General features: G+C 53.9%; 1 protein-coding gene and 1 pseudogene across 3 annotated transcripts in view; one reads left to right on the top strand and one right to left on the bottom strand.

The window, feature by feature from the left end:
- The window catches only part of LOC143695956 (uncharacterized), a 758,734-nt pseudogene that overhangs the window by 98,031 nt on the left and 646,135 nt on the right, over nucleotides 1-14,568 (bottom strand). The gene's annotated exons all lie outside the window — the stretch shown is intronic.
- LOC129131986 (uncharacterized) overlaps nucleotides 1-14,568 on the top strand; it is a 150,508-nt gene that overhangs the window by 134,236 nt on the left and 1,704 nt on the right. The window contains exons 1-2 of one of the 2 annotated variants that reach the window (XM_054650966.2): nucleotides 3,266-3,406; nucleotides 11,408-13,209. In XM_054650966.2, the coding sequence (XP_054506941.2) occupies nucleotides 11,443-12,327 (885 nt within the window). In that variant the 5' untranslated portion in view covers nucleotides 3,266-3,406; nucleotides 11,408-11,442 and the 3' untranslated portion in view covers nucleotides 12,328-13,209. Of the gene's footprint in view, nucleotides 1-3,265; nucleotides 3,407-11,407; nucleotides 13,210-14,568 lie in introns of those variants that run through there. The other variant, XM_077191123.1, reaches the window with a different exon arrangement.

Here is a 14,568-nt window from a genome sequence, read left to right as displayed (position 1 = left end):
CCCTTCCCTCTCCCGCCGTGACTCAGCTGCCCGGAGCAATGTGAGGGGAGGTCGGGCCCAGCCTGGCCCAGAGCTGAGCCCCAGCAGAGCCCTGGCAGAGCCCAGAGCAGCCTGGGCACCTGCAGAGTCAGCCTGGAAGGAGGCGCTTGGAGCCTTCTCGGCTGCACCCGGCTCTTGGTTACAAACTGTGTGTGCTGGAAAATGCCACCGGCTCTGCAGGAGGGCAGAAGGGGCCCGGGGAAGGCCCAGGTGCTCCATGCAAGGGAAAAACCTGCCCTGGGTTTGTTATAAATAACTAGGTAGTGCTGGCTTTTGCTATTATGTATTGACTTCTGCAAAATATTCTTAATCACAACGAGTTTGATATAGTACAGTTTGTAATCACTTTTAACTGCTTTTGCTATAGTACAATTTGTCAACTTTTTGTGGCCAATGCCCTGTCCCCTGTGTAGCTCATATCCTCAGAACATCATTTATGGATGATATTTTAGTTTGTGGATAGTGTGAAAAACATACATTATAGTTTTGGCTTTTGCAAAATATTGAAGTGGATGCCATGTGTTGTACATTAGAATGTTAACTTTTACAGAAGTAGCCGTAGTTGTGAAATAAGAACTAATGCTTTTATTTTTGTAAATAATTGACAATAATAACTCAGACATGTTTGTGAAATAGCTAATGTTGGTTTAAAGTACTTGAGGAAGTAGCTAAAACCGTCTGCATGGTCAGATAACATCTAAGGAAGGGATGTGATGAGGCCCCTGCCACTGACCCTTCCACTGTCAATAACTGTCACCTGCTGAAACCACAGAACAGGGCCCCTTGTGAGGCAGTGACACACAACCCTCAAAACAGCAATCCACGATTCCTGCACGTGCTCTAAAAAGGCGAGTTGGGGGTCAAACCAACCTAAAGAATTCCTGGAACATGTAAATGTGTTCAAAGAAATGTTTGAATATGTATAATCATTATGAATATGTATTTGAACAATACAATGGAAAAAGTAGACAAGAAGAGTTGCTGTGGTTAACCGGTGTGCCTCTGGCCATTGCCAACACCCAGCGCTGTTACTGATTTGTCCCTTATTATTCCTTATTAAACTTTTAAAAATTCTAAAGAGTGAGGTTCCTTTATCACAAAACCCAAGGTGCTCACCCCTTGTTGCTCTCCTAAGCCAGATTTGTCAATCCTAAATTTTGTCTGGGCGGCGGAGGAGGAGGCTGCAAGGAAAAGAAAGATGTACTGGTGTGGAGGCCCAGGACTCTACCATCAGAGTCTCAATTCCACAGCTGTGGAGGACTGAGAAGAATAGATTTCAAGGTTATGGTGAGAAGCTTGCTTCTCCCACAGATCTTTGCTCAGGCACATGCTGATTTATGGAAAGTTATGTTACCCCATTGGACCATTGGCCTAATTACCCTAGTTCACCCCCTGTTACCCATCTCTGGTATGGGTAGTCCCTAGAATGTTCTCCCTCTGTCCCTCCATTGGCCCCAGTTTACTGCATTCCTCTGCCCGTTTCCCTATTAGCTGACCCGACCCTTAACCCCTCCTTTGCACCATTTTCCCCCATATCCATTGGACCCTGACCCTCAGCTCCACCCTCACTACCCCATACAAAAACCCCCTGTGCCCTCAGCTTGCACCCTGTCTTTGTCCCTGGACCCTGTTCAGCTCTGTCCCCTGTTCCTGTACCAATAAACCCAGTTTGCTGAGATCATACCCAGACCCATCCTGCCGACTTTGTCAGCTTTATAAAGCAGCCGTGAGCTCCGGGCTCCTGAGTGCCGGACGCTCCAAGGGCCTCGGCAGCGCCAGGACGCTCCAGACTGGGACAGCCAGGCAGGGCAGGAGGAATCACTGCCCCTTTCCCCTCCCTGCTGCTCCATCTCCCAGCCCAGCATTGCTGCAGGACAGCCTCACTGCCAACGCCATCCTGCCAGGGATGGACTGGGGGGATCTCCTTCCCCTTCCCTCTGGCATGGAGGCAAATCCCATCTTCTCCTTGTCCACCCTCCTTCTTCTCCTCATTCTGTCCTACATCCATCTATGTTCCTTTTCCATCTCCTTCCTCCCTTGTTCCTTCTTCCTTCCTCTCCTCCTGCCTTTTCCCTTCTCCCAGTCTCTTCCTCTCCTTGTCCTTCCTCCCCCAGGCACTGAGCTGTGGACAGAGACCTGGGAGAATAAATCCTTGCCACAGAACCCCGTGGAGAGGCCATTTGGAATGGCTCCACAGGGCAGGAATCCAATGGGGAGAAAAAGCCCCAGAGACCCACACGAGGAGGGGCTGCAAACCCAGACTGGGGAGCTGTGAGGAGGTAAAACACTTCCTGTGCCGGGAAGGGTGTGGGGAATGTGAGAAGAGCTTCGGTCTCAGCCTATTCCTGGTGCCTCCAAAAACGGCGGTGCCCGATGCAGAGATCCCCCTGCAGATCCATGGGGATGCAGAGATCCCCCTGCAGCCCCCAGAGCAGCCACGCTGGAGCACGGGGATGCCTGAGAGGAGGCTGTGACCCCGTGGCCAGTGGGGCCCCGCTGGAGCAGCCTGTCCTGGCAGGACTGACCCCGGGGCACAGTGACCCACGCTGCAGCACTTGGAGGGGGGCTGTGCCCCGTGGGATGGACTCAGCTTGGAGAAGTTCCTGGAGAAGTCTCCGGTGGGAGAGAGCCCAGGGTGCAGCAGGGGAACGACTCCCGTCCCTGAGCAGAGGGAGAAGCCCCGGGGCATGAAGTGAGCACGGCCCCATTCCCTGTCTCCGGCACTGCCGGGGTAGGAGGTGCAGCTGGAAGGAGGGAGGCGTGGGGGAAGGCTGGATTTAAGGCTCTTCACTTACTTCTCATTATCCTGCTCTGAGTTTTTGGAGTTCTCTGTCAGAAATCTCTCCCCTCCCCCACTCATCCACAGGGGTTTGGGGCGGTTTTCACTATTTGAGGGAAATCAAAGCGATGCACTGATGCTCCTAATTAGGGGTAGGAGAAGTGAGGCTCCTGGCCTCCCGCTGAGCCGGAGCCACCGGAGCCGCAGTGCCGGGAAAGCCGCGGCGGGAGGTGCGGAGAAGTTTGTTTGTGTTTTCAGCTCAATCCCGCTCGGGCCCGGGCCCGTTCCAGGGCTGTTCCCCATCTCCGGCTCTGCCCTCACGCAGCCCGGGGGGCCCTGAGAGCGCGGGGCGAGGCTATGCCGTGTGCAGAGCCGCCCCTGACTGCGATTGGGCGATGGTGCCGTCAGTCGTGGGTCTGGCGCGCTGATTGGTGGGAGCGGGGCGGGGCAGGGCCCCGGTGGCGGCCTGAGGGCGGCCGTGGCTCGGCAGCGGCGCCATTGGCGGAGCGTCTGTGCGGGCCCGGGAGCGGCGGCAGCGGCCGGAGCGCGGTGAGGCGGCGGCGGAGCTGGGAGGCGGCCGCAGCGCAGGTGGGAGGCGCGCTGGGTTGTGCGGGGGCTCGGGGCTCGCTGCGGGCCTCGGGGGCGGCAGGGGGCTCAGGCGGGTTCGTTGTGCCGTGTCCGGCCCGTGTTGCCGCTGGCGTGAGGGCGCTGCGGGAGCGGCTGCCCGCGGTCTCCTTGCGGCCGCTGCCTCGGCAGGAGCCGCTGCCGGAGCAGCGCTGGCTCGGCCCGGTTGCTGTGGCTGGGACAGAGGCGGCTGCCCCGTGCCCGGAGCTGTGCGGGGAAATTGACGTGGCCGGAGGTTTCTGTGCCCCGAGGAGACAGAGGAGTCCTGTACAAGTGACTTTATTGCTGAGCAGAGGGAGAGGCCGTGGGGCATTTGCCGTGCGCTCTCTGCCATTGTTGTAGTTCGCAGCCTCCTTTTTATCTTCATTTTCCCGGCCGATTCTCTCTCTCCCTTTGCCCACTGGCTGAGGTACTTGGAAGGTTCAGGCCTCCCGTTCCGCCAACTGCATGTCCTCGTTAATGTGCACCCCCACTTTTGTAGAACAGCCGATATTCACGGCTCTGTTAAGTCTTTGTTCTTTTCCTCGAAGTTCAGGAATTTAGAGGAATTTTGAGCAGCAGTCCGTGTCAGTTTGTTCTATTGTCTGAAACTGATGGTTTTTCCCATTACTTCCTTCTCTACAAGTCCCTGGCCCTATCTCCAAGCAGATTGACTCATTGACTCTGGTTTTTTTCTTACTGAGTCTTGTTTGGTTTTGGAATTATTCTCAGTGCCCTCATTCCCTGTCCTTCTGTAGCCGTTTCTGGATCAGGAGGCCTGGCTGCCACCTGCATCCCCTCGCTCACCTGCTGGATGAGCTGCATCCACAACATTCTCCATTTGCTGTTTCCTTTTGCAGCTGTACCAATTTCTGTTGCAGAGTCAGATATCCTCACCATGGGCTCTGCCTTTAGCTGTGCAAATTCCATCAGTGCAAGCAGGCAGAGGGAATCAGCCCAATTCCTGCCCCGGGTAGGAAGACCCAGGTACATTGTCCAGGCTTTGCCCCAGCAGGGTTAATTTGCATTTCTAAAGCTCCTCTCGTGGCTGCCTGGAATAAAGCTTCTCTTCCGGAGCAGCTATGTAGCCCCCCCCACAGAACCTGCTTTTTTAGTTGTTGTTTTTGGTTTTGTTTGTTTTTTATTTATTTGGTTGGTTGGTTGTTTTTTTGTTTTGTTATGGTTTTAGGTAGGGGGATGGTTTTTGTTTGTTTTTTAAACAATATTTAAACAAACTATTAACTGTTTCTGAGTTAAATGGTCACCTTTAAAGCAGTTCTAGGTGAACGTTGAAAAACCCATAGCAAAACTTGATTCTCACACTTCTGTCCCAAACCTACCTAACCATATAAAGTAGGATTATTTTGAAAAACGATTCTCATGTTGTATTCTTGTCACTGAAACTGCGGGGGAAACAAAAACCCTCCAACAATATCTTTAGTGTTAGAGAGTCAAGGCATTACTTGGTTTTGGCAAAGATATGCAGCACACATCATTCCATCCACACATAGCCCGAGTGTGCAGAGAAGATGATTCCATGACACGTGAGATTTATTAGTTTTTTCCTAAACTTTATGTAGTCTGAACCAATCTAAATCCACTGGTTTAATGTTCATTGCTTCCAAGTGGTGTAGTTTTTAGTATTTGGTTTCCTATTAGATCCGGATTCCTTCCCCTCTGGAGTTAATTAGCTCCACACTCCTGGATTTCCTTCTCAGCCTTTTCCAGACCAGGTGTCTCCAGCTGTGCCGGGGGCAGTGTCTGGGGTAGCTGTTGGTTGCTGTTTGCTGCTGGGCGTTGATGTTTTGTTGCTGGTCGTTATCTCTGTGGGTGTCTTTTGGGCTATTCCCAGTCTGTGGAGATGTTTAGCTCATCTCCATTGAGTGGTGTAACATCCATTAAATAAAAACTTTAAAATTCCTTTCCCCAAGGCAAAGGCAAACCAAGCCTGAGCAGAGAAAGAAGATTTAAAAGAACCAAAATGGGTACATTTTGCAGCAATGCAGTCGCAGTCAGCCCAGAGTGTGGGTGTGAGTGAGCCCCAGAGTGGAATTGTGCCGTGGTGCTCCCCAGCAGCTGTGGCAGTGCAGGCCCAGCCAGCGCTGAAGCTGCAGCAGTGGCAGCAAGGCTTGGCCGCAGTGGCTGGAGGTGCCAGAGGAGGGTGGCCAGGATTTCCGAGGGTTTGAGCAGAGGATCTGTGGGCAGGCCCAGGGGCTTGGCCCGCTGTGGAGCCCTGGCTGCTGCTGCGTTGCCTTCAGGGCAGGCTCAGGGGCGGCTCCCATGGTCCTGCTGCAGGCGGGAAGTGCAAATCTCCGGGGCTTCAGAGCCCTTGAGGCCAGGCTGAGGGGTCCCCCCGTGTTCAGCTGTGCTGGCGGCTGTTTCTGGCCTCAGGGACACTTGGCATGGGCCCCTTGGCCACCAGTGGTGCTGTTTTGCACCCCTTAGGCAGGAGCCGATGTCCTGGCTGGGTGTTGGCAACAGCAAAGTCCCAGGGCAGGCTCTGTGCCAGCCCAGCTTCCTGGGGGAGAGATTTCACAAGAGACAGGATTCTGGCCACAGACTGCTTGAAACATACATCCCTTATCTCCACCCTGCACAAGGTGGAGAATTTCAAGGCTAAGGAATTCCAGACATCAGTTCCAAGGGAGATAATTGAATATCTGCCCTGGGTTTGGTTCTTCTTCTTGCCATAGCCAATGGCAAAAGCTGTACCCACGGCATCTTGGTTTCTATCACCAGCTTCCAAAAGTGTTTATTTCTCCTGACCTGAGCTCAGGGGGTGCCAGGGGTTATGGAGGTCCCATTGTATTCCTAAAGCTGCCATAACCCCCTGAAGGATCTTTCGAGTAAAATGAGTTCTTCTTTCTGAGTCTATTGCTTCCACAATCCCTTCTCTATGAATTGTTTTAGAAATACCTTAATAAGTGATGCAGTGCTTGCTGAAGCAGTCAGAATTGCTTTTGCCGCCCTGTTAGGTGCCATGGTGTCAGCAGAAGATATTGAAGCCTTCCTGCCCAGGGCATTTCAGTGCCAGGCTCTTACAAGCACCCACAGCTCCGCGGGTTGAGCTGAGCATGGGGCGGTGACCTGCGCTTTGTCTGATTCCCCTTCCTTAATAACAGCCTGTCTTGTAGCTCTTTTCCCTTCTGCTGCCCTTGCAGAGCCATCCAGAAACACATTTTCTCCCTCAGTCCAGGGATTGCCTCATCAATCTCTCTCAGCCTGGGTCTGGAGCTCTGTCCCTTGAATGCAGTCTTGGGTGTCTCGGTTCCTCTGCGAGCCTCTCAGGAACCCTCGGCCAGTCCCGAGTCGGCAGACACCGGGGGGGGCAGCCCCGACATAGCCGACAGCGGGCAGACACTCTCTGTGCCCCGAGGGTACTGAGGGTACCTGGACTGGTCGCCTTTGCAGCACAAGAGACACCAGAGACAGCACAAGAGACACCAGAGACAGCGGTAGAAGATAAAGGGCCGACTCTTAGCAGGGGTTAATCCAAGGTTTTATTAGGAGTCCCAAAGGAGCTCCTGCACCTCAGGCGGCCTCCTGTCGAGAGCCCGGGAGATGTGCCAAGGTCACATTTAAAGGGAGGTGGAAACCAAAAGTAGATAACATTTTACCAACCTATAAGTGACCCTAAGGGATGGATGCTGGGGGATAAACATATAGGACAGCGTATGGGGCAAGGCTGGGGGGGCTGACCCCTGGCCTCTGGCTAATCACTCAACGACCTGGACTGAAACTTCTGGATGGAGGGGATGGGATGCTGAGTGATTGACAGAGAGCCAGGGTGGGGGTTTGGGGATGATCTTATCCCGGGAGAGGGATTACACAGGTAAAGGGAGAGGGGTACAGTTTGGGATAAACCATTTGGGAAAAATATGGGGATACAAAGCAAAACTACTTCAAAGTATTACAAAGTATAAAAACGCACTACAACACCTGAGTTTCTTGCCAGCCCCTCTCCAGGCTGTTCAAACAGGAGGCTGGGTTAAACCCTTGCCCTGTCCTCAGTTCTGAATCCTCCTGTGCCACTGAACAAGTTTCATACTGTAATAACCGAGCCCTGCTCATCCATTTAGAGGCTCTTTTGGTTGTCAGAGCTTTAACTTGATGCCAGACTTGAACTCTAGGAGTTCCTCCTGTTGTCATCAGTTTTCAGGCCTCAGTTCCTATGAAAGCTGTGGCTGCACAATTCTGCAGACAGATTGAGGCCACTCTGGCCACTGGGTTAAACATTTTAACACAAGAATTCTTCGGCATGGCCCTGTTTAACATCCACCTACAATTCAAATTCTTTCTCCCTGTCTAGGAGGGCCAGGGCAGGAGCCTCAGTTAATCTGCTTTTTAACACTTGAAAATTCTGTGATTCCTCCTTGTGTCCATCCATCCAGTTTCTTGACTGGAGTGTTGTAGGGAGAGATCCCTGGCTCCAAAACCCTGCCTTTAAGAGAGAGTCAGTAATAAGCTGTAAGCCCTTCCTTCCCTCTCTTGGAATAGGGTATTGATTTTAAATCAATACAAGCAACCTCTTGTCCTTGTTGCTTCAAAGTAATTTGGTGAGGCTCCATATCTAATTTTCCCTCTTTCCCTGGGACTGTCCACATTTGTGGGTTCACTTCAGCATAGGCCTTGCCAGACATTTGACACATAAGTACAACATCATAAGCCTCTGTATCACCTTTTACAATATAAAAATCCAGCCACCAAATTCCTTCCCAGTAAATTGCAATCACAGTAGGAAGAAAAAGAAATTAATTTATTTCAAGCGTATCCCCTACATCTCCTCATAGTGGTTGATGAAATCATACCTGCTCATCTTTCCCACTTATTCCCTTAATAATTAAACCATGCCTTTCCTATTTTGCCCGTTAGGTCTAAGATTCAGAGTGGATTGAGAAGCCCCTGTGTCCATCAGGAGAGGCCTCCTCTCAATGCAGACCCACCCTGAATGTTCTCAAGGGCTGCAGTGTGGAGGGTCCCTGGTGTGATGGGAGCTGTGACAGCCCTGCCAATCCATGTCCATCAAGGGGTGGACTTGCTGGTCCTGAGGGTGCTGCTGTCTCTGCTTGCAGTGTCCTTGTGCCCTGCAGCTGGAGCCCTGATTCCTTGCCAGGGGCTGTTTGGGTGGGCTGTCCCCTGCCGAGGAGGGCAATGCCTCTGCCGGGTGCTTGTGGCCGAGCCCGTGCCCTGGGTGCTGGGGCCCCCTTGGGCCCTGGGGTTGATCCCTCAGGGGCTGTAGGAACTCTGCCCTGGCCTTTGCCTTCAGCTTGGCCTTTTTCTGCTTCCTTCTTGCATTCACCTGCTGTGCCTTTGTGCCCAAGTGCTGCAGGGCCTTCTTCTGCCCCTCCTGCAGCCCCCCTCAGTGCCTGTGGGTGCTCATCCTCTGAGAGCTGCTGAGCTTTCTGCAAAATCATTCGTTTCTGTGGTGATCCCAAGAAAAGAAAAGAAAAGAAAATCTCAGTCCTTCCATGTATAATCCACATTTCCCAGGTGTTCCTTGCTCCTCATCCGTGTGCTCAGGGTGCCCTCCCCAGCCCGTATCCCAGAGCCGGTCCCTGTCCTGCCGCAGTGTCCAAAGGCGCCCCCCCGGCGGGCAGGGCCGGCAGCTCCACGGGGCCGGGCAGCGGCCGGGGAGTCCCGCAGCCTCCTGGGGGCCGGGGGCCACTGCCGGCCCTGCCCGGGGCTGGTGGGGTCAGGCAGCGCCCGGCGCTGAGCCCCGGCTGCCCCACAGCCCCGGCCCGGCCCCGCAGCTCCCCCCAGGCCCCCAGCCCGTGCTCCCGGTCCCGCACCTCTGCGCCCGGTGCTGCCGCTGCCCCCCACAGAGAAACCCCCTGAAACCCTGACCTCCTTGTTTTCCTCTCCTGGAAACCGGGGATACAAATGATCAGCTGGCAAATGTTGAGGATAAGACCCTGCTGAAAAACATCCCAGTCCTCAGTATTTTTCTCTTCCTCCCCTTTTCTTTTTCTCACCACATAGATTCCTCCTGCTGCTTCCTGCCTTAACCATATTCCTGCACACTCCCCTTCACCCAGTCTCTTCCCAGCACACCAATGCCATCCATCCCCTGTTGTCCAAATCCCTTCTCCACTTCTCTTATTGCCCCCCTGGGTGTCCAAGTCCTTAATTGCCTCTGAGGGAGTGTGCAATCTACCTCAACCTTCTCCCAAGGGACCCTTCAGAGATATTTTGGGATCATCATCCCTTTGGCACAGGACCCCTTCCTGGCTTTCCCTTTTCTGTCTCCATGGGTACCCTGCCGTGCTCACTCCCCAAAGATCCCAGTGCACTCACTGATGAGATTTTCAGTGCTCTCTCCCTGCTGACTCTTCACAGCCCCCCCTGATGTGCCCCTCGTCTGTCTCCTGGTCACTCTCAGGTACCCAATCAGTCCCCGGTGCTGCCGCCCCCAAGGGGCCTGATCACCCAAACTGGGTGAGGCACCTTCAGCTGCACTCACTGCCCGCTGCCCCGGACGGTGGCTAGAATTCCGGACGAGTCCCAAGGTGTGTGGAAAAATTGACGTCACCAGAGGATTCTGTCCACAAAGCAGACAGAGGAGTCCTGTAAAAGTAATTTCATTCCTAAAGAAAGGGAGAGGCCATGGGACATTTCCTACAGGGTCTCTCCAGTTGTTGGACACAGCCTCCTGTTCATCCTAATTTTCCCAGCTGCATCTCCCTCTTCCTTTCCGCATTGGGTAGTGTACTTGAGAGGAAGAGACTTCCCAATCCACTTACTACATATCCCCTTGATATGCTCCCTACTTTTGTGTAGCAACCGATATTCATGGCTCTGTGAAGTCTTTGTTGTTCTTCTTCTCGAAGTTCATGAATATGGCAGGACCTTGGCTGAGCAGCAGTCTGTGTCATCAGTTAACAACATTTTCTTAAACTGATGGCTTCTCCTGTCGCTTCCTTACGTACAAGTTCCTGGGTCTATCTCTCAGCAGATTCACAGCATCTGATTGTAAAGACACTTTCCTCTTCTTCCTTTCATGGGGATCCCGCGTTTGTGGGACATCCCCCCCTGGAGCAGGGTGTCCCCGCCTTGCTGCAGCCCCAGCCCTCAGGCAGCGCTCAGCCAATCAGAGCACGCGGCTCTGATGACTCAGCAGTTGCCAGGCAGACCCGCGGATCCCAGCGTTCCCAACCTGCCCCCCCCCCCCCGCCCCCCCCCTCGGCCCCAGCGCCCCACTCGAAGGGAATTTGGGGAGGTGGGAGTGGGGCAGCGCCAAGGCCGGGCCCCCCCGCTCTGTCCTGGCGGGAGCGGCTGCAGTGGGGACCGAATGCGGGCGGGAGCGGCCGGGAGCCCAGCGCTGCCCCAGCCCGACCTGCCCCAGCTCCATCCCTGCCCCTGCCGTGGGATGCTGTGGGTTTGGGGGCAAGAGGGAGCCGGCAGCGGGTGCTGGGCCTGGGGCAGGAGGAGAAGGGAAGGAGAAGCAGGGTTGAGGAACAAAATGGTGAAACCCTGGACGTGGGAGGAAAAGGTGGGATTGTGCAGGAGAAGGAGGAATAGTAGGAGGAAGAGGAGTGTGAGGAAGAGCAGGAACAGAGGAGGAGGAGGAGCAGAAAGAGGTGGCACCACACGGTTCTACTCCTCCCTGTATCTGCAGCCTCCCCCCCAGCCCCAGGAGCTTTGTCTGTATGCAGCAGGTGACCAGGGGAGGGGGAATCCATGATTTTCACAGAGGCTGAATCTTGGGGTTTCTGAGCTTTACTGGGCAAATGTTGGTGCTTTTGTGCTTTGTGAGGGCTGAATCTCTGTATTTTGAAGGAGGTTTTTGCTGAATAATGACGTTTGGGAAGTTTTTGATCGGCATCTTGATGTTTAGAGGATTTTTGTGCTGAATCATGGTGTTTTGGAGGTTCTTTCAGACACAAGATGCCCAATAACTTTCCCAGATGAACTTGGGCATGGAGGTTTTCCCAGTCCAAGCTGCTCTCCTCTTGATTTTTTCTGCAAACCAGGATTTTTAATTCTCAGGGTGTGGCCTGATGGAGGAGGAGGAAAAGCCCTGAATGTACCTCATGAAGAGGGGCTGCAAACCGTACCCAGGGAGTTCTGGGGAGGAAAGAGCCCCTGTGAGCCAGGAATGCATCCTGCGATCCAGCCAGAGCTTGGAGCTGGTGGAGAAGCCTCATGGCAGGGAGAAGCCACACAGGTGCTTGGAATGTGGGAAATGTTTCAGCTGGAGCTCCACCCTGAGGCAGCACCAGGTGATCCACACTGGGGAGAGGCCCTTTGAGTGTGGGGAATGTGGGAGGAGTTTCAGCCACAACTCCATCCTGATCCAACACCAGAGGATCCACACTGGGGAAAAGCCATTTGAGTGTGGGGAATGTGGGAAGAGCTTCAGGCAGAGAGGCCAACTGATACGACACCAGGTGATCCACACTGGGGAAAAGCCCTATGAGTGTGGGGAGTGTGGGATAAGCTTCAGCCAGAAGGGCTACCTGATGCAACACCAGAGGATCCACACTGGAGAAAAGCCCTACAAGTGTGGGGAATGTGGGAGGAGCTTCAGAGGAAGCTCGGCATTGATTCGGCACCAGGTGGTCCACACGGGGGAACGGCCCTACACCTGCTTGGAATGTGGGAAGAGCTATGGGTGGAACTCTGACCTGAGAAAACACCAGCGCACCCACTCTGGGGAGAGGCCCTATGAGTGTCCTGAGTGTGGGAAGAGGTTTCACAGGAGCTCCGATCTCCTCAAACATGAGCGGATTCACACAGAGGAGAGGCCCTTCCGCTGCCCCGACTGTGGGAAGGGCTTCAAGGAAAACACCAAACTCACCATCCACCGGCGCATCCACACTGGGGAGAGGCCCTACGAGTGTCCTGAGTGTGGGAAGAGCTTCTCACAGAACTCTCACTTGACAGAACACCAACGGAGGCGCCACTAAGGGAAGTCCTGTGAGTGCCCCACATGAGGGAAGAGCTTTGTGTGCTGCTCCAGCTCTATCCCCCATGAGACGATCTACATTGGATGATCCTCAGTGAGCGTTGTTGGGCAGAGCCCTGGTGATCCATGGTCCTGGTGATCCATGTTGGGAAGACACCTGGCTTGGAGGCTCCACATCTTCCTGGTTCCCTGTGGGCAGCTAGATAAACCCAGCAGCAGGAACATCCATTGGGACACAGACCTACAATGGGAATTCCTTGGGGAGGGCAGATTTGTTGACTTTCAACCCCATAAAATCTTTTGCATTCAATCCTATCTTCTAGTGACATCAGGGAGTACTGAATGGTGTTGAAGATATATTCGGAGTGGACTATATGATGCTTGCATCTCCAGTCTGTTCTGTTTATGCTGAATAATAAGTTTTGTATCTTTAAGACTTGTCCTGAGAGTGAAGAGGGAGAGAAGAAATGCAGAGTTTGTTTTCAGAAACTGCACTCACTCCTCCACATTGCTGCTCCTGCACTGTGTTGTCTGCGGATGGACAGACAGCGGGACAGAGCTCTCCTTTGCTTTTACTTAGTTTTAGCTAGCTGAGGCAAAGTAGTTCCCTACTGTGGGGTTTTTTCCCTTTTCTTTGGACCTGCTTAAACCTGCTCTGGCCTGAACACCAGAAGAGCACGGGCAGCTCACACCTGTGGCCCACCAGGCCGGGCCTGGGCCGCGGCATTTCCAGCGCCAGAGGGACTGATAAGGGACTGAGTGAGCTGAGCTACAGCCCACAGAGGGACCTTGTGAGTTTGTCTCTCTTTTAGAGCAGCAAGAGGTTTTATTGTTTAATATTGTTTAGGTTTTATTGTGTAATAAACAGTTTTTTCCACTTTTCTTCAAAGAGGTATTTTATTTTTCCTGAACCAGTTGGGGGACACATGGACATGGAGGGGGACATAGCCATTCATGGGGATGTGGGTGGACACAGGCATGGATGGAGATGTGGGGAACAATGACAGGGATGGAAACATGGTGGGGAGACAGCCGTGGGTGAGGACATGGTGGGACATGGGCAGTGACATGTGGGGACATGGCCATGGCTAGTGCCATGGGGGGAACTTGCAGGGGATGTAGGGGATGCTGGGTTTGAGGGAGTTGAGGGTTCCTGGGAGGGATTTGGGGCTTGCTGAGGCCTTTGGGGACCCCAGGCCAAGTGGCTCTGGCTGTGCTGGGAGACCCTGGGGGAGGTTCTGGGGCAGTTGCTCAAGGACCCCCTGAACTGGAGCCCCAGCCAGGCATTGGGCTCCTGGAAGGGGATGAACATCCTTGTCCCCAGGAAGAAAATCCCAGCACCCCCAGGGTGTCAGGGGCAACTGAGAGGCCACAACAGGAGGGGAAAGCCAGACAGAGTTGTCACACTCTTAAACTACACCCCAAAAGTCCCAAAACTGAGGGATTGCTCCCAGGAAAAAGCAGCCAGGAGATGCATGAATTGAGGGAAAGGGGGGATGTGACCCCCCAGACTGAGCAGGGGGGACCTGCATCCCCCAAAACCAAATAGGGACGAGAGGCGGAGCTGAAGGCACGATGGGAAAGGGGTGGGAGTGCAGGGAAAAAGAGGATTCAGAGTGGGAGAGGGATGGGATCCCCAGATTGAGTTGGGAGGGGTCCTTGGGTTGGGGGAACAATAGGAGAGGGGAGGGAAAGTTGGGGATGGGATAGGAAAAGGGTGGTTCCGTGGGGATCCCACTGTGTCCCCATCACTTGATCCCTGGAGTGATTCCCTGGGGCTCTGGAGGGGAATGGATCTGCACTGGGTGGATTCCCAAGCCCTCTGCCCATCCCTGGGGGGCTCATGGGATGTTCCCTGGTTCCTTCCACCCAAATGCTGCAGCCATGGGAGAGAGAAGGGTGTGAAAGGAGGATCTGGATTGGGCACGGAGGAGGAGCAATAGGAAGAGGAGGGAGAGAAGAAGCGGAGGATGGGAAAAGGAAGAGCAGGAAGAAGAATAGAAAGAGGAGGAGCCGCAGCAGAACCACGCTGTTTTCCCACTCGCCCGCTGAGTCTGCAGCTCCCCTGGCCCTGGCAGCATCTATCCCCCCAGATCTCACAGGTGAGTGGGGAGGGGGAACTCACCCCAAATCCATTGGAGGATCTCTAGGAGGGTTTGTTTCAGGGGAGGGGATGTTTGGATCTTGCAGGGCCCCAAGGGTGAGACACAGATGCCCCTTTGGAGAACTGTGGAAAGTTCCT

The sequence above is a fragment of the Agelaius phoeniceus genome, chromosome 27, assembly GCF_051311805.1.
Source record: "Agelaius phoeniceus isolate bAgePho1 chromosome 27, bAgePho1.hap1, whole genome shotgun sequence".
NCBI lineage: Eukaryota > Metazoa > Chordata > Aves > Passeriformes > Icteridae > Agelaius > Agelaius phoeniceus.
The sequence above is the reverse complement of the archived record's forward strand: the minus strand, read 5'-3'. Positions and strand labels throughout refer to the sequence as shown.